This window comes from Meleagris gallopavo, chromosome 14 (genome assembly GCF_905368555.1).
Source record: "Meleagris gallopavo chromosome 14, MGAL_WU_HG_1.1, whole genome shotgun sequence".
Classification (NCBI taxonomy): Eukaryota; Metazoa; Chordata; class Aves; order Galliformes; family Phasianidae; genus Meleagris; species Meleagris gallopavo.
The window spans coordinates 10,560,953-10,579,173 of record NC_139417.1 but is presented as its reverse complement, the minus strand read 5'-3'; the positions used below and the strand labels follow the sequence as shown (position 1 = coordinate 10,579,173).

At 39.3% G+C, this 18,221-nt stretch overlaps 2 protein-coding genes across 3 annotated transcripts in view; one reads left to right on the top strand and one right to left on the bottom strand.

Annotated features, from left to right (window-relative positions):
* The window catches only part of UROC1 (urocanate hydratase 1), a 69,556-nt gene that overhangs the window by 911 nt on the left and 50,424 nt on the right, over nt 1-18,221 (top strand). The window lies entirely within an intron of this gene.
* Nucleotides 1-18,221, bottom strand: part of LOC100541214 (netrin-4) — a 46,206-nt gene that overhangs the window by 13,885 nt on the left and 14,100 nt on the right. Inside the window, exons 3-5 of the mRNA XM_031555575.2 lie at nt 12,971-13,234; nt 1,072-1,198; nt 520-708 (exon numbers count right to left, since the gene is read on the bottom strand). Coding sequence (XP_031411435.2) covers nt 520-708; nt 1,072-1,198; nt 12,971-13,234 — 580 coding nt within the window. The remainder of the gene's footprint in view (nt 1-519; nt 709-1,071; nt 1,199-12,970; nt 13,235-18,221) is intronic.

Sequence of the window (18,221 nt, the reverse complement as noted above, 5' to 3'; positions counted from 1 at the left end):
AATGAGGCAATTAATTTGGGCAGAGCACTTAAGGTACTGCTGTAGAATTCAGAGATAAGTCTGACAGCTCTGATTCATCTGTTCCAATAGGGGTACGCATCCCTGCAGTCATTACTGTAACACTGATGTTCACAGATACTGCACAATCAAATGGAATTTAAGAATATCTTTCACACAGGCACACCATCCACTGTCTTAAGAGAGATGCAGAAGAAGTCGTTAAATAAAACATGCCTCAAATGAAAAACAGAATCACATTATTTTAAATGCAAGCACAAGAATATACCTTTCATCAGAATGTAGTGCACCAGTGAACTATAGCAGTTATCATAAAAATTGTGATACCATTGAGGGCTAGACACAGAAAATCAGGAAAATGACTTTTGATCAGAAAACTATGGTCTAGAAATAAAGAACAAACAAAGAATAGTAATACCACTAACTGCTTCCATAGCAGTTGATTCTTTTAACGAGCTTCCACCATTCACTTATCTTCACTGAAGGAACAGGATCACTTACGTTTGCAGACCTCTGCAGAAGACATGGGTTTCCCTCTATCTCTGTAATACCCCGGTTTGCACCTCTGACACCGATGTCCCTCTGTGTTATGCTTGCAGTTGTCACAGACTCCACCACTGCGTTTCCCTGATGCCAGCCAAACACTCAGATCAAAATGGCAGCTGTCAGCATGGTTGTGACAGCGACACTCTGATGGGAAACACAGAAATGTACTTCAGGCTTATCTAACAGGCACAACAAATGATACTGTTCAAATAGTATAATTTCCCTACTGTGAATCATGGAGGACATATATCTGAATGTAGCACATATTCTTTGCTTGCAATCTTTGATATTTCTTTAAAAAAGAAATCACAATTTCAACCCAAAAAACACCTAACCAAGAAGTTTAGCTGCCACATCTTACAGTAAGACAAGCCAATCTGATGGTATGGTAAGTTTTATAAAAACCTCAGAACACTACAATTTATGCAATCACAGCTAGAAGACTGCCTGCTGGTGGAGTGAGTGCTCACCCTGACACCCTGGATCATTAAGCTCTCTCCCACTTACTTTTGCATTCATTTGGTGCCCCACTTTTTCCATCTCCTGGCTTCCAAGGCTGATCGTTGTACAGTGGTGCGCATTTCTCACAGTGGTCCCCTGCTGTATTGTGGCTACACACACACTTCCCATGGACCTGTTGGAGAAAGAATACGTTCAAATAGCAACAGGCATTAACTGGTGGAATATGCCCTACAGCCTCATGAGGCAGAGGGATTTCTGCACTGGTCTCCCACAGCTGGGAGCACTATTAAGAGACCAGCAGAGCCTGGAGCTCACCTGCAGTGTTATCACATAGCAGTAATGAAAAGGCCCAGTTAAGCTTTGAACTGTGTAAAAAAGCACTGTGCCTTAAAGTGTGTACTATGGGCCTCAATGTGGTGCACAAGGTTCTGTAATCCTGAGCTACTTCGAAGAGGTGCAGACACTTGTACTGAGAGTGGCAAACAAAAATCCAGAACCAGACTGTCCCCTCTGTGCACTGTGGAGGATGCACAGCACTGTAACCACCCACCATCACAGCTCTGCCACTGCACAGTACACAAAAAGCAGAGGCTGAGATTTCATTTTGACTGCAGTATGAATTGAATGTAATCCTTTAATCTCACCATTAATGTGAATTACGCTTCTTCATGGTCTTTCCTGAAAGTCAGATTTCCCCTTTGCTGTCCTCCCCCAGCCCCATCCCATGTAGCAGGTAGCTTGGGATGAAGACAGAAATGTTCAAAAGAACCCTTGCATGAATGCTCTCCCCTGCCCCCAAAGCCATCTCCCTGCAGCAATTTGCTCCACGCTGCCCTGGTTTTTAATCCTACCAGACCAGATATGTCATGTAGCAAGCAAAGGGAATAGGCTGCAGCTGATGCCATTGCCCCTCTATGGCCAGCTGGCAGATTTGCTGCTGCACAGAGCGGTTGGCTGCTTCCTCACGGAAGACTGAGCACAGACTTCAGGGTATGCATTTCTGTCAGGGCTCAACACCAGTAAACCTCAGGAGGATACAGCTTGTAGCACATGATGTGATGCCTCTCCAGACCTTTGTCCGGGAAAGTCATCCATGTTCAAAGCCCTAAATAGGATGACAAATTAGAAATAAACAATAATACAAATAAGCAACAATACTGGGCTTCTCCCCATTTGAGTTTGGTTCTCCAGGCTTTTTAGTTCCCTCCCATGGACAAAGGGATTTAACAGCAATGATTCCTTTTCAGAAGAGCCACAAAACAGGGAAAAGGACCAGGATTAGAGAAAAAGTAAGCCTGACCCAGAACTATTAGGGGACACTACTTTTTAGTGTCCATGAACTATGGACCATCAGAACTTTACAACTCATTCCAAAATGGACTGGTACCCAAAATTTTAGATCAAATCATCCCTTAATTTAAGAAAAAATGACAAATTTTGTAATGAAATACACTGTAAGTTCACTTAAAAAAAGAGAGAGAGAAATAGGTATACAAAATAAACATTTATTCTATATGAAAAAGGAGAAAAAAAAAAGCACGAGAGAAATAGAGACTGTACAGCTGGGAAATGGCAGAATTAAACTATGCAATCTTGTTTTAGCCTCGAATGACATGATCAAATATTCATTATTCCACAGGACCCTGTGCTTACAGTGCACAGCACAGATGGTGTGAACACTCATGAACAATTATTCAGAGCAAATAGGAAAGTTTAGTCAATGAGAATCATCTAGGAGACTGCATTCTTAAGAAAAAATAGCTAAGAGGAGAGCACACCAGGAGGTGACACTAAAATACAGAAATGGGATCAAAAGAAGAGAGAAAAACAAGTAGAAAGCTGAGTTGTTTCTCAGACAAGAAAGGTGATTCATGGATCTAAGTGGCTATGACTAAAAGACTAGTTAACAGAAGAGAAATCAAGCTGTGAAAAGACCTCTTAAACTTAAGCAAGAGGTGAAATAAGGATAGAAGAGGCAGCAGTAAGAAACAAGAGAAACAATTTGTTCTTTTAGTGAGGAAGAGATAGGAAAGGTAGCCAGGGATTGAAGTCCAGGAAGGAACAAGAATGATATGTAGGAAAATGTCAGATAAAATAGGAAATGGGATATCTGCTCAGGGAAAGAAGAATGTGAGAATCAGACTCAACACAACTGCAGGCATGCCTCTCACTGTTATTCCCTGCTGAAGTAAGCTGTCAGCTCCTAGGTGAGTCCACAAAGCAGGCTGTGCTCTCTGCACAACACGAGACCTCAGGATCTCACTGGAATTCAATGATCAAATCATAGTAGAACAAACAATACAGATTGAGGGGGTACTACACTGTGTTTTAATTTCTTCCAGAAAGCAGGGTTGAAGTCCACATCGATAATGATGATTGGATGATTATCATAGAATAGCAAGGACATGAAGGGATGTGGAGCTACAGAGTGATCCTGGCAGAGATTGTGCTCTCACTGAGCACAGTATGGGTAGCAGGGAGCTGGCATTAGGGTCCATTGACAGCCCCAGACACATCACGATCAAGGTAACCATGGCTGTTCAGGAGCAGCAAGAGACAGGCCTAGAAATAAACCCACAACATTAAGCTGAATTCTGATTAGTTTATTTCAGGGATTTACATGACTACATATAAATGTATTGGTACAACAGGTGAAAGATTAAGATCCAAGAGATCTGCATCTCACATATCTAATATTTCACTTTAATACTCAACATGTGACACCACATCACTCAACGCTTACTGATCCTTAGATATGAAAATACTTAAGCCTGTATGGGCTTTTCCACAGTGTTCATAGCTGCAAAAATTTAGTACTTGAGAAATAATACAGAATTTGTTTTTCTAACACCTCTCTTCATCTGCTTCCCCTCATTATTGTGCTAACTCCACTTGTCTCCAAGGATGGTTCTCATTTCTCGAAGTGTCATTCTGTTAAGAGTTGTTGGTCTGACCAGTTTGCTTGAAGCTGAGCGGTACCTTCCAAAACTGTGCAAACGGATCAGGGAAATAGGTGCACTCACAGACAGGCAGTCTGTGTGATCATACAAACTACTGCATTTCATAAAACCAATCTGAAGTACTGTGTGCTCAACCTGTAATGGTTTGTGTTCTTGTAGTCCTGCTTTCAGAATGCTTTCAGCCAAGGTTACTCATGTCACTAATGCACGTGATGAGCTTCAAAAATGAAAACTGTAGCATTCAATCCTAATATCCTGCCTGCATCAAGCCTCCATTTTTCTGATCAGTTTTTGCAAAGGTTCAAAGTTGCTGATATATTGGCTGTCTAAGGATATTATCAATCCAGGAAAGGAACACAAATGTTATACTATGTTCAAGGCACCATCTTCAGATTTAGCAGCCACTTGAAAGCAAATTCTCCTTTTGTGTCTTGGCGTAGCAGCTCTATTTTTAGACAGCGATTTAAAACATTCTGCTTTCCTTACTGCTCCTTTCTGTGTTGCCACTTTTTGCATCATGCCCTGAGTCATGTGTAAACTGGACTGTGGAACTAAATCATATTTTTTAAAAAGTTGTTTTTTTGTTTTTTTAACCTTGGCAATAATATTTTTAATCTGGTTTAATTCCCTGATCTGACTCACAGCACGGTTGTGCTGTTACAACAGTCTGGTATTGCTGCCAAAGGCTTTGATTTGTACATTTACCACCTGAGCAGCTTGAGTCATGACACAGAGGAGGTTATGGCTTCATGGATTTTAATGCCAGAATGATCAGTTCCAATCTTTTAGATCAACCTGCTACACAAAGCCATGAATTTCATCCATATAGTTTTTCCATGGAGCTCAATAACATCTGGTTGATTTATTGTGAATAGTGTAGAACCATATCCTGCTTTTGTACAATGGTTTAAAAATGATATCTGGCCGCCTTTGTTTACAAAAATTATTTCACCTGAATTCTGCTCTTCAGGTGAGAAAACAAGTAGAAATGTTCCATCTCTGTAATACCTTGTAAATTCTATTTAATTTAATTTTAATAAATTTATTTTTAAATTCTGTTCAGCCAAGAATAATACCTCAAGCTTCTTGCTTTCTGATTGCCCCCTTAGTTTCTTCTACCTTTTATCCTTTCTCTAAACGTTGTGGTTGTTGCTCTTTCTCCTGAGCTATTCTCAGTCTATTTTATTTTTTTCCTAATGAATGAAGGTTACATTTGGAAGCCTTCCAGAACAGAGCAACTGTTGCTGATTCAGAGAAAATGTTTGTCTTTGGGCTCTGTATTCACTTTGTAATGTCGCCAGAACAGTTTTGGATACAGCAGTTTGCAATGACATCAGAGGCTGGTCCCTTACCTGCTTTTAGCAAAACAGCCCTTTCTGGGTCATTTTGAATGGTTAAATACAAAACAGTGCATCCCTTCCCTCTGTTTATCTCGCAGCTCAAATGGGCTCCATTGTATCTCCAGATGCTGTGATGTATCTGTGCAGATTTATAATAAATTCTTCTCTATCAGGTCCTGAGGAGAGCACATGCAGTTTTTAAGAGGCCAAATAAAAAAAAACAAAAAAACAAAAAAACTTCGAGTTCGTCAAGTTCTCAAAGACTTAAAAAAAATAGGTGGCTTGGGAGTAAGTCCCAGATTACAGTGCTTGCTATGGGTAGGTTGATAGTTCAAATTCCTGCTCTAATCAGGAATGAAAAAAGCCATTATTTTCCTGTGTCACTTGGTTTCTGGGGAAAGTCTAATAAGTACATGTGTCTGAAGACTGGTATACATATGGGTGCTTTCTGAGGGAACTGAATTTCTGGCTTGTACTTGGCCACTATGGTAAATGAAGTCCGAGGGAACTTGGCAGGGGGAAGGAGAGCTGGGACGCTGGTAGCAAGGCCACCTGAGACCATACTGGGTTTGGGATCCACAGCAGGGGGTGAGCTAACTGCCACAGTTCCAAATTCACTAAACAGGTAATGGTGAAAAAAAAAATATCTGTGAGTGTTTAGCTGAATATTCAGACTGGCATCACTAAGCCCCTATCTGAACAGTAACAAAGGAACAGGATAAATAGACCGGAAGAGGTACAAAATCCATGCTTGATGTGAGGGGATGCAGCAGACTAACCTCAGCGTGGGATGGTTTCAAGACACAGCTCCATCCTCTGCCTGATTCACCTCTGGCTGTCCTTAGACACAAGCTTGGCTATGTCTTCGCCCACATTTTGCTCCGTTTTTTTACTGCTTTCTTCCTCAGTGCTAGCTTGATTTTTATTCATTTTTGGGCTGAGCCGTCCTTTTATTTTTACCTACAGTGCCAGCAACTCCATTATTGGTCTGCAACAAACTGCATGCAAGAAACAGCTGTCACACCAAAGTGCAAGCCCTGAGTTACAGCAGATCACCAGATCTTGGTGATTGTCTTAAGAATGGAGAGACCAGAAAGTGAAATGGGGCTTAATATTTTAATAGGTGAATACCTGAATCACTGTCTGAACTTAGATAGGTTTCTGCTGGTTAAACCATAGTGATTCTAGGGCTGCGTAATGGAAAATCCACTCTCAAAGTGAGCCTGTGAGCTCTTCCTTGATTTTTTACTTCTGTATTGAGTTAACTTGGCAGCATGCATAGCTCCCATTCAAGTGAAATTATGTTGAGTAATGGAACAGATGAAGCCAAGAGAAAAATAGTTTTCTGCAACTTCTCTACAGATGGCTGCAGTTTGGAGAGTGGGGGAAGGGCAGGCCTGACATAGCACCAAACCAGCCAAATTTGTGAGGAATCTGTCCGACAACAGGGAGAAAAAGGGAGAGAAAGTCCATGATTTAGCAGAAAACTTCTGCATTGAAGGAGATGAATTCAAAATCCCTAATGAGCCAAAACTGATCTCTAGGTCCCTTCCAGCACAGTAAGTAAACTAAATCAAGGAAATGTATGTAGGATTTTATAACTTTTGTCCTGAATAATATGGATTTTTTTTTTAAATCCTCTGAAAACTTTCTCCATATGTTGTGTGCACCTGTCTCCAAATCACTTAAATGCAAACTCCACGTACTCACAAGGTACAGCTCTAGAAATATTTGCTTAAGTCACTGGGAGGTTCTGTGGGGTTGAGTGCATCAGCTGAAAGGCCTCAAATATCTTGGTAAAGGAATGAAAGCTTTTGTTCTGGAAACACATGGGTGAGCTGAGGACAGAAACAGCGTAGGCATCTGTTCACAAAGACTTAATGTATAAGGCCAAACACAGAAGCCTGTGGCTGTCATATCATAGTAACTTCCTAGTGTTGTTGGCCGTCCAGCTTCACTTAGAAGATGTACAAATGAAAGGCCCTCAGAAATGTGCTGTACTGCAATGATGGAGAAGTGTTTGCAGAAAGCAGTGGCTGATAGCTCTGGGTAAAGCAGTTTTTTCTTCCTCTCTCACACACACACAGATTCTTGAAGCTTTAACATGAAAAGCAATTGTTAAGAGAATTGCAAGTCATATTTTACCAGCAGTAGAATATATTTACAAGTGTTTTCAATCAAATGTTTCTAGTAGCAGAGTTACTGTGGTTCTTTCACACAGATAACAGTAGCAGAGAACATAAACTCAGTGATTAAAACAAACAGAAAAATACTAATGAGAGCAATTAAGTGATGAAGTGCTTTTAAATAGCTCCTCCATTGATATTGCTTCTTATAAAAGCTGCCTTTAAAGGCTAATAGTGTCAAATAGGAAAGTGTTTGCTATTCAAGAAATAAGGGATAACTTGCTACAAGTAATATGCATATTTGCATAGAAGGTCTACCCTGAGACCTGATTCAGGAAAGCATTCAGGCATGAGTTCAAACACTATTTCTAAATAGGCACGCTCTTCTGATTTCAGCTTTAGCAGTAGTAAAAGATATCCCACAACAGTAATGAAGTGCAGGAAAAACTTGTTGACTTTATAATTGCAGAATTCCTGCTGGCTGAACCACTACGTGGATCTGATAATCAAAACTGTGGTTGTTCTCTAAACCATACTCAAAACCTCATGTTGATGGTAGGAATGCCAGAGGCTGTGGTGGCAAACCACAGGTTCTTAGTAGTGCTCATGGAGAACTTGCACGGACATCAAGTTAAGCACACTGAGCCCACACACCCAATCTTCAAGAAGTGAAGTAAAGATGCAATATGCCATCATATTCATTTTCAGGGCACACCAAAGAAGCCAAATTAGCTGTCTTTCGTAAGATGAAATAGCCCTCACAAACAACTCAGAGAGACAATGGTGTTGATGTTTTTGGTTGGCCATAAACTAGCTCCTGGCAGTGACAGAAGTGTTACTTTAATATGGCAGTCTTCAATCTCTATGAAACAGCAAGAGAACAATGGGGTATATAGGAAAGATCCTGTTTAGATTTATTCAAGTATTCTTCAGTTAATATTCCCAGTGGCTTTTGTGAGAATGTGATAAAATAGGATCTTCTGGATGTGACCTACAAGAGAAGTCTGAATATCCTTTTCTGATTTTCTTAAAGTAATTGAGAACTTAATTTATTTCTCTCATTTAGAGTATGGCTTTGAGGTCTATTTTCCCCCAGGAAATTAGGAACTCACTGAAGTTATCTGCTAACATTAAGAAGAACTTTTCCATGATGCTCCCCTGTCATCTTCCTGATCATCTCTAAACACAAATATCTGAAACTTTCTCATCCACCCACATGTTCTAACGGAGTGCCTTAATCCACTGTGGGTAGCAAAGATGTCAGTGAGACCACTTTCTTTTCATATAACTCATGGCTACTTTTTAGTCCATAATTTATATGATCCTGTGCTTTTGGATCATTATGGGCAGAGCTTTAAGGCCTTGTTCAGTTTTAATTAAAAATATATATGTATGTTGGCATAGGCATCTGTTTCTAGAATTTATTCTAGAAAATCTAGAAGATTTTTGTTTTTAAACACTCCCTACACTACTGGCATAGCTGGTATACACAGACTAAACTTTTTCTTCATAAAACCTACTCTTTTTGTTGCCAACTGCAACAGAGTGAGTTCACTTCCAGGCAGCTCTGAGTACTGGATAACACACAGGCTGGCAGAGCTTGAATCAGATAATGTGAAAACTTCATTGGGGGATTGTCAGTAGAACTGCACAAGATATTTGCAGAGGAGATAATATTTGCAAGAGTATGACAGCCAAGTTGCCTAGAAAATCTCTGCAGAAAAACAAGTTTTACCTTATGTAACCTACTTTAGGCCAAACAAGGAATCTCACTTAGGACCAGATCTTGCTCCCTCTGAAGTAAGTGGAAAACTTCCCATTTGCTTCATTGTGGAGCATCAGACCCACAGGGAGTCTAGTTTGTCTCTATAAACAGGACAAAGAGGCAAAAGAAACATCTGAGGCAACTTGTAAGTATTTCCTGGCAGTGAAGGTACCAAAAAGAAAAAATCCTAAAGCTTTCGTCAAAAACATTTTAATCTACATTTGCTTTCCTCTGTCCATAGTTATTTCTCATGCACCAGAAAGATAATTGTGAAATGTTTGGCAAATGGAAAGGAATTTGGTCTAGATTCAGTATTCTGTCTGTGTGCACTTTCTGCTTTGTAAACATTGCATGTTCTGGAAGCAACCCTGGGCTCAGATAAAATACATTATTGAAGCAGATTCTAAACCTGAAAACTGTTCCTGACTTTGCTGGAATTCAATAAAGAAACCATGTGCTACAAAGCAATACTTGTATACCCTGCAACAGCAGAATGTGGGACAGGAGTACTTCCCAATGGTGGAAGAGACCATATTCAGGTGGCCAGATCCTAATAGTTGTTTCCATTATAAGGGCATATTATTGCCCAACATTTAAAAGAAAATGCACCTCTTTGGTTTCTGCAGCAAAATGCAATGTCAATAGACGATTTCCCACACTGACAAAGGAGCTACCTTAAAAAAAATTGAATACTACACGTTGTGAAATTCAGAATTTTATCCTTAGCTACCGAAAGAAGCTACTTAAGTTGGGTATGGCATCTATCTTTGGTATGAGGAAAGGATACAGAAGACAAGAAAATATCACTGTTTCTAGCAACAAACTCCAAATTCAAGATATGTTTGCCCAGAAGTTTCTTGCCTATTGCTTACAGTTCCCATCTTCATTTCCTCAAATCTCTCTTCTGTCTGACATGATATTCTTGGTAGTTAATAAGAGAAATAAGATCTAGATAAATTGCACTGAGCTGGCTGCATAACTCATTACCAAAAAAGATGATGTCTGCTGTCTAACTAAGGGATCAAAGGACATTTCCATTGTATCCTATGGAAAAAAAGACTACATTATTCTTGCTCCACTCAGTTTCTGCTAATGACCTATGAGCAAATAGAGCATGCACGACACTTTCTAAGATTCCAAGTTAACATAATTTTATCTCATTTGGAGGTCAGTCTGACAATCTGCATTTGTCTTGTATCATTAGATTCTATGATACCATGGCATCTGTGATGGCAATTGTCATACAGCTGCATTTCCTATTGGCATCCTCTATCAAAAATCTAGAAGAAGAATGGATTGTCGTGTCTGAATCGGCAGATCCACAAATAAGCTGATAATTGGCAGATCATCTAATAGTAATACATCATCTATTCCCTCCAAAGTGGAGTTGAAAATGTTGGTTTAAAACTGTCAAGAAATGTGCTTTAGTCTTCTCCATTATTTAGGCTCTGTATAGTGTTAGTATAGCAATGGTACAATTATTACAAATTAAGATTTCATTCAAGAGTAAGAAAAACAGATTTAGCAGAGTTATGTACCTCCCAAGACCTAAGTGCAGAATGATCTCAAGTTTTGGGCCTATCCCATGGCGAACAATTACTGTTGTTTTCTACATAGACTTGTTTTTGTTTTTGTTAACTACAGAAAAAAAAAAAAAGAACAAACATCACATAAAGATTCTGAAATCTTAAGAGACTGAGACTGCTATTACTTATGCCTTTCTGTGGTCCATGTTTTTCCAGCATTTTATTTACGTACTTGAAAGCAGACAAGGAAACATGAATCTGCTCTGCCTTCATGCTGTGATATCACCCACACTATCCATAAAAAAACTGTCTTGAGACTTTCTCTGCCCGTGTGTGTGTTAAATATTAGATATGGCCAGCAGAATGAATCAGTGTTGTTTTTAACATCTCTTTTCTCTGTTCTGCTTTAATCACTATGGAAAAGCAGAGCACTTTTCATGTCTCTACTAAGAAAGGAAAATTACAAGATGAGAAAGATTACTATTATAAAGTAGTTTGGCTGATATGAAATGCATCATTGGTGTTTTCCAATCAACAGCAGAGGCCTTTTCCTTCTGCACATAGGCAAGGATGTTACCATACCATAAGATGCAGAGTTGTATGCTTACCTAAATGCCCTCATTCTAGTGGATTTTCACTGTATGAATGAAAGAAAATAGCAGTAAAATAATATGATCAGCTTTACTCCCAGCTAATGTGACCTGGGAGTAGAATTTTCAATTTCAACCACAGTTCTCTGGTCAGTACAAAAAAGCAACAAGCAGGGAAGGATATGGTAAGAACCTTCCAGTCATATCAGCAGAAAGAACATCAACTTCTCTCTAAAATGACTGGGAGAAAGGGGACAAGAAAGAGTCACCTTATTTTGGCAGACACTGAGAAAGAATTTTCAAACTGTCAAAGTGAGAACAGTTACTGAAGGATGCTGTTGAATCTCTTTCATCAAAATTACAAAAAAAAAAACAACCAACAAAACCCAACAAAAACAGTTCAGCAGGCATTCACTAGTGAATGGCTGAATGGCTTAGGAATGCCTGATAATACCTTAATGCAAGGTCTTATACCATTGTCTTCTCCAGCCCTCATCTAGAATTCTAGAGGTAGTTAAAACTCTGGAAGGCTTTTCTCACTTCCTGCTGCTCTTGAATTCCTGATTAGACAAAGAGTTGATAATATCTATGGATAATATCTATGCCTGTATTGGATACTGAGATGCATCCACCCCCTTGTCTCCTGAGACATGACTCACTTGTGAAATGTGTTTCATCAAAACTGCTTCACCTTCTGCCCCATGAAGTCACTGATGGCACAAGAAGATTCTATTCCCTTGTGACCAGAAGAAAAAAAGATCCAGCCACAGTTTACAATGGCTATGTCAGTAATACACACAATATTTTTGTTTTCCTCTTCTGATGGGCAGTGTTTATTCTTCCACCAGCTGTATTCATTTAGCCTGTTATTCATGTACTTGGTTTCACCATGTGTGTATTTAACAGTTTGCAGTGTGGAGGATGCACTCTTTAAACAGCTTTTCTCCACACATTTTGTCTTATGTGGGTCTATATTAGTAGTTATCAGAATCTGATAACATCTCAATGTTAAAATATTGTAAATTAGCTTAATACCACAGATGGAACAGATTCAGAAATGATTTTGCAAATATTGTGAAAGTTATACAATCCTAATTATCTGTTAAATATCTGCATCTGAACCTAGAAAACCTGAAAGGAAGACAATGAATACACATTCCAGAAGAAAATAAACCAAACCATACATCAAATGGGACAGAAATTAGCTGAGGATGTACTTCTTGGGTCTATTGTGTTAGGGTACACCAGGTTATTTTGGCTTTCAAAACCCATTACAGAGACAGACATCCTACTGGAACAGTGACATCATTGACTAGTTTAAAGTGGCTTGAGCTCTCTCAGTGATGTATGTGTTTTGACAAACTTGGATATTTGGTTAGCATCATTTCCCTTGGATTGTTATTATACTCCTACTATATAGTACTTGTAGCTAAATCAAAACATAGACAGCAGTAATTACCAACAAATAGCAGCATCTAAGTATGCATATAAATACTGAACAGGGGACAGCTGTGGTGTTAAGGAAGAATATTCCTATGAAGTTTGGCTTCTTTTACTTTTTATTTTAGGTTCTAACAAATTTTAAGCAAGTTGAAGGATACTCAAGTCTACTAAATGAGTGAATGTCATGGACTCACCACATTCTCCACTTCTCCTGTCCTGTTGGCAAGTTCACATTCTTCTGCATGCCCATTGCAAAAGCAGCTGCCCCGGATGATCAGGTCATAAATAGCATAGTGGGCAAATCTCTGAGGTTTCTCTACCAATCCCAAACCACGACATGGACATTCCTGTCTTTTTAACAAAAGGAGGCGGAGGTTGGTGAGTTTCAGGAGATCTTGAGCCTCAGGACTATAGGGATCTTCAATCTTGTTAGATGGAGTTAAGGCACGATAGATCACCTGAAATATAGAAGATACACACTCAGGAGAAGATGTAGGGGTCCGCACATGCAGAAAACATTGTGAGGTGTTGTTCAGGAAAAAGTAATAGTTCCTATTGAGAAGGCTCCACATTAACAGTTGTCTGGCTGTGAGTGATCCCTGAGCACGACCACAGTTACCAACCAACAGCCCTGCTGCAGCAGGTGACTGTACCTGCTTTCATCCCATCGTATGTGAAATAGAAAACCAAGGCTTACTGGCATTAATATAACATTAATGCCATCCAATTTTTTCAAAGCATTTTAAGCACATGGCTCCACCAGAGTTCCAGAGTCAGGTAAACTAAGGCGCTAGAGAGATATGTGACAGAAGTGAGAACTGTGACCACACTTTTGGTATAGTCCCTTCAACCATGCACTAGAAAATACAAGTTGGCTTAGGGTGAGTAGGCATTGAGAGAAACCAGTCTTCTAACAAAGCAAGCTAGTTTATTCATTGGAAGAGGAGAAATAGCTATGTTGCAATCTGCTCACAGGACTGCAAGGCTTTGTGCCTTCCAGCTGTCTGCAAATTGTAACTTTGGGTTCTTTAGCACTGTCTTCTAAGTGATGACTAACTCCATTCTAATTCTGTCTAACTCCATTATGGGAGTGAAAGGTTTGTTTCCATATGGATTCCCATATGGATTCCCATATGGAAACCCAAATGTGGGTTTATTTTTTTGTTTCTTTCTTAGTTGGTGTACCAAACAATTTAAACACTTGTAGCATATAAAATATTATTCTTCTTTTTGCTCATAGGAGCCAGAAAAGAGCTTGTGGTACATGCTTGGAAGATAATTCTGTTGGATGTTGATGGCACGTGGGGAAATAAATCCCCTTAAATCAACAGGATCAGCTGCCAGGCTCTGCACAGAGCTACACCTGTCAGTAATGCAGTGAAGGCAGCAGTACATTTCCCACCTCCCTGCAGCATTTTCTGTTTGGTTAGCTCTGGTCTTCCTTTTAATTCCCTCCTCTTGTACTGTCAGCTGTTTACAAAGCTACAGATACCCACATTTGTGAGATCAGAGGTGTCTTGTTTGATAGAGCCATGGGCAGTTTGCCCAGGCTGTGCAATGCAGGTGCCTACATTCCCCTGACCAAAGAAGCCATGACAAAATAGCCTAGGCCTTTCCACACCAAAGTCTACATTCCCCCAGTCAATGGAACCATGAGAAAATGGCCTAGTCTGTTTTGTCCAGTGCCCAGCATTTCCTGTTACTGATGGATTCAGAGGACAAAGACCAAATCTCTTCTGTCCGGTTCCCCTAATCCCACGTGGTCTGGTCTTTTTGGTGGAAGGCAATTTTATGCACCCCCTCTCCTTCTTCCGAGTCCCTTGTGGACCACATAGAGGTGGAATCGTTTCCCAGAGTCCTGAGCACCTGGTGATGTACAGACACACATCCTCCTCCTGGATGGGTGAGCCAATTCATCCAAGACCAAGGCAGTGAACTGAATAGAATTGCTCTGCAGACCTTCTAAGCTCCAAGATCTCAAAGCAGGTTAAAAGCTAACTACTGGGGCATTATTGGCTAAAAGTCCTTGTGAAACTGTTTTAAATTGGCATAAAACAGAGGAGTCAAGAGGTAAGGCAATTGTTCGATAACCAGTTTTTATAAGCTCCTCTCTCACACCTGACTTCCATGTCAATGGCATCTCTTCAGGAGAGTTGCTTTGATATTCTCTTAGACCTATCAGTGGTATTTGTGAGTGGGGATATTTATAGCTTAGAGGTCCCATAGGAATTGCAACATTTGTTTAAGAAAAAATGAGTATTCCATTCCAGTTGAGGTACAAGAGTTTGCTTGTATGATTAATTCATGACATATTTCTGTCTGGAATAAGCTCAGCGGTGAGGCTGGGTTTGTTCATCCTTCTCTCACCCAAAGAAAGATTTGTTAAATGTTAAAGATCTGATTTGGGTGGCATAACATTTGTGAAATCTTTTGGGAGTGGAAGTTATAGATGTTCTTCTTGAATTCAGCATTAAGAAATTAGATGCGAAACAGCCAAAGATATTGAGGAGTTACTTAAAAATATTTTGTGTCAAGAGAGTTAAAGTAGTTTTGTTTTGCCAATCTGAGTCAGTTTAGGTGAGCTGCATTTTGCATTGAAGCAGCACAGTTTTAGTTAGTATCAATAACAGCATTGTTTTATATATGTATAAAACTTGAAAATTGAATTTTCCCCCTCTTCATAATTAGATCAATAAATTTAGATTAATTAGTAAATAATAACAATGAAATAAAGTTAATAAATTTAAATTAATAAACTTATATCTGTAAAATTCTCTTAGAATCCCTAGATGTGGATGTTCAGTGCACGTAGAATTTTAAAAATAACAACAATAGGTCAAAGACAAGAATTTGGCAGTCTCAATCATTTCTACATAAATGTTTGAAAGATCAGATTAGACATAGATCTAAGACTTAATGAATTCATAGACTCATAAGCTCTGGGAAGAGATGCTCCATCTCTCCACTGTGTTATTTATTCTTCTTTTTATTTCACCAGATTTTATTTTGCTTTCTGAAGCCATTTGGCTTATGCCTTTTGCCTAGCTTAAGAAAAACATGATGCACTCTTCATCTCCCAGAGATATCTTGCAAATTTGCAATCTTCCATTATATTCAAGTAAAAAAAATTAAGACAATGTGATGAAAAAGAAATATGTTCTAATAATTAAGATGCAAGCTCTGAAAAGAGTTTCCCAGTGATATTCACCATAAGGCCATTTCTCATTTAAGTAAATATCTGATATCTGTCTGGTATCAAGCTTCATGGAAGTTCCATTCTTTTTTTCTTTTTTTTCCTTTTTTTTTTTTCTTCTGTTCTAATGAAAACAAAATTTTCATTATTTGAATCATTGAATATCATTTCTGTTCTAAAACTGTTCTAATGCCCCCTCCCCCCAGTCATTTCTCTTAGCATCCGTGTGTAGTTTTCATAAAAGTAGCATAAGCACAGAAGAAAATGTTGGTGACTAGGTCTGTTAAGGGCTGAACGACTTAGACTTAGGCACAACGTAGAAATATTTCAGTTTCAATAGAAATGTGTGATGCTCCTTTATGGGCTCAACCCTCTGTGGAAATGCATCCTAGATCCTGAGTTTCCCTATAATCAGGGGCTGACACTGGAGCTGAATGCTGAGTAGGGCATTCATGCTTATCAGCATATCTGCTATCAAGCGCATATTTGTCATTCTCATTTTCAAAAGTCAATCAGCTACGCCTCAAAAAGATGGTCACTACCCTGTCCTCTCCTGACCTTTTTAAGAGCAAGGAAGTTTGGAGAATGCTGTAAATGTGCAAAGCTAAAAATGATAGCCACTGTTAAAGGATGGTTTTGTTGTACGCAAGTTGGCACAGCTTCACATAGGGTGATGTTTTATCCCCAGTCAAGAGGTCATCTTCATTCCAGAGACAGTGTCTCAGATTTTTGATTTTTTGCCACATGTTTTGCCTCTCCATTCCTGATACAGATAATTCTGTTTTCTTAACCTGATCTTCCAGCCAGTGTTAGTCAGAAAAGATGTGGACACAACAAAAGTTCCCCTTTGCAAGCTTATAGCCTAAGGTCAAGGAATATGAGACATAAATGGAGAGGAGAGCCAATTCATGGCCTCATACAAAAGAAGATCCTTGTGCAGAACAAGAATTTGGTATTACAAATCATCCTTAAGCTATGCTGATCATGTTGCACACAATCAGGTTAATGAGGTCAGAAATGTCTGCATGCTTATACTAGGCCCCTCAGAAGGAAGCTGCAATAAAAACTCTCATCAGTCCTAAATCCTCTACATTAAGAGATTTTCATGTGAGTTGATTTTGCTCATAAAGGAATAGTAAACAATTGTGTCTCAGAATTTTTCCTACCCAGTGGCAAATATCCTCTGATCTATTTGATGGAGCCTCTTGACTGAAATTCTTCCACCTTGTGGAACAGTAAAGTTTACTACACAAGTAGTCTTTTTTTTCCTGTTTTGGTATAGACTGAAGCACAAAGAAAGTCTAGGTATTCTCTTAACTGTCAGAAAGTTCACTCCAGTGATTCATGGAATAGAGCTTCTTATTCCACATCCGCCACTCCTCTGTCCTTCTGGAGAATAAGACTTAGTAGCAGGTACAGAATAAATAATTTCTTTCTTAAAGAAATAATTATGCTTGTGATTTTTAAAAGTTATCTGATATAGCTAAACCTGGCTACTTTCAGTACAGTGGTGTCTTGAATTCATTCTGTCTTTTCCAAAACAAAAATGGCCAATATCCCTTTAATTTACATTTGTTTTGAGGTTACTCAGTAATGCAGCCAGTGTGGCATTAATATTAATATTCAGGCATTGCTGCCAATATGATGATGGGAAAGACTGCACAATCAAGGTTAGAGACAGACAAAGCTGAAGACACATGCAGACTTTTTTCTTTTCCTCAAACTAATTGTTTTCTGTAGCTTCAGCCTATCTACATATACACAGCCCTACGTCTATGGCAAGTTTTGTAGGGAGAAACAGTGTCTTCCATCAAGTCAGAAAATGTAGTCAGAGTGCAAAATCTAGTCTGCTGGACACAACAAACTCCAGTTTACAGTCTGTGTACAGGGAATGGACAACATTATCTCTGTTCTACACAACATTCCATGAGGATCTCAGAACACTTCCTTACTCACACACGGCGCAGTGTCCTTTTTTCATTATGAGAAAAGATATTTGCTCTGAAATGGCATAGGGGGATGAGGAGTTCTGTGATGCAGACAGCTCTACTGGGACCTAGATTGAGAACAAGAGTCTCATTTCACTCTTCTGTCATGGAAAGTTCAACACCGAGTTACCATCCGTGTCAAGCAATGTCAACCAAGCAGCATCCTCATAGGAGAGCATCCATTTCTCCTCAGTAGAGCCACTTACCTCTTTAGGCCTTGGCTGAAACCTCACACGTGAAAAGACCTAGTAAAGGATGTAGTCT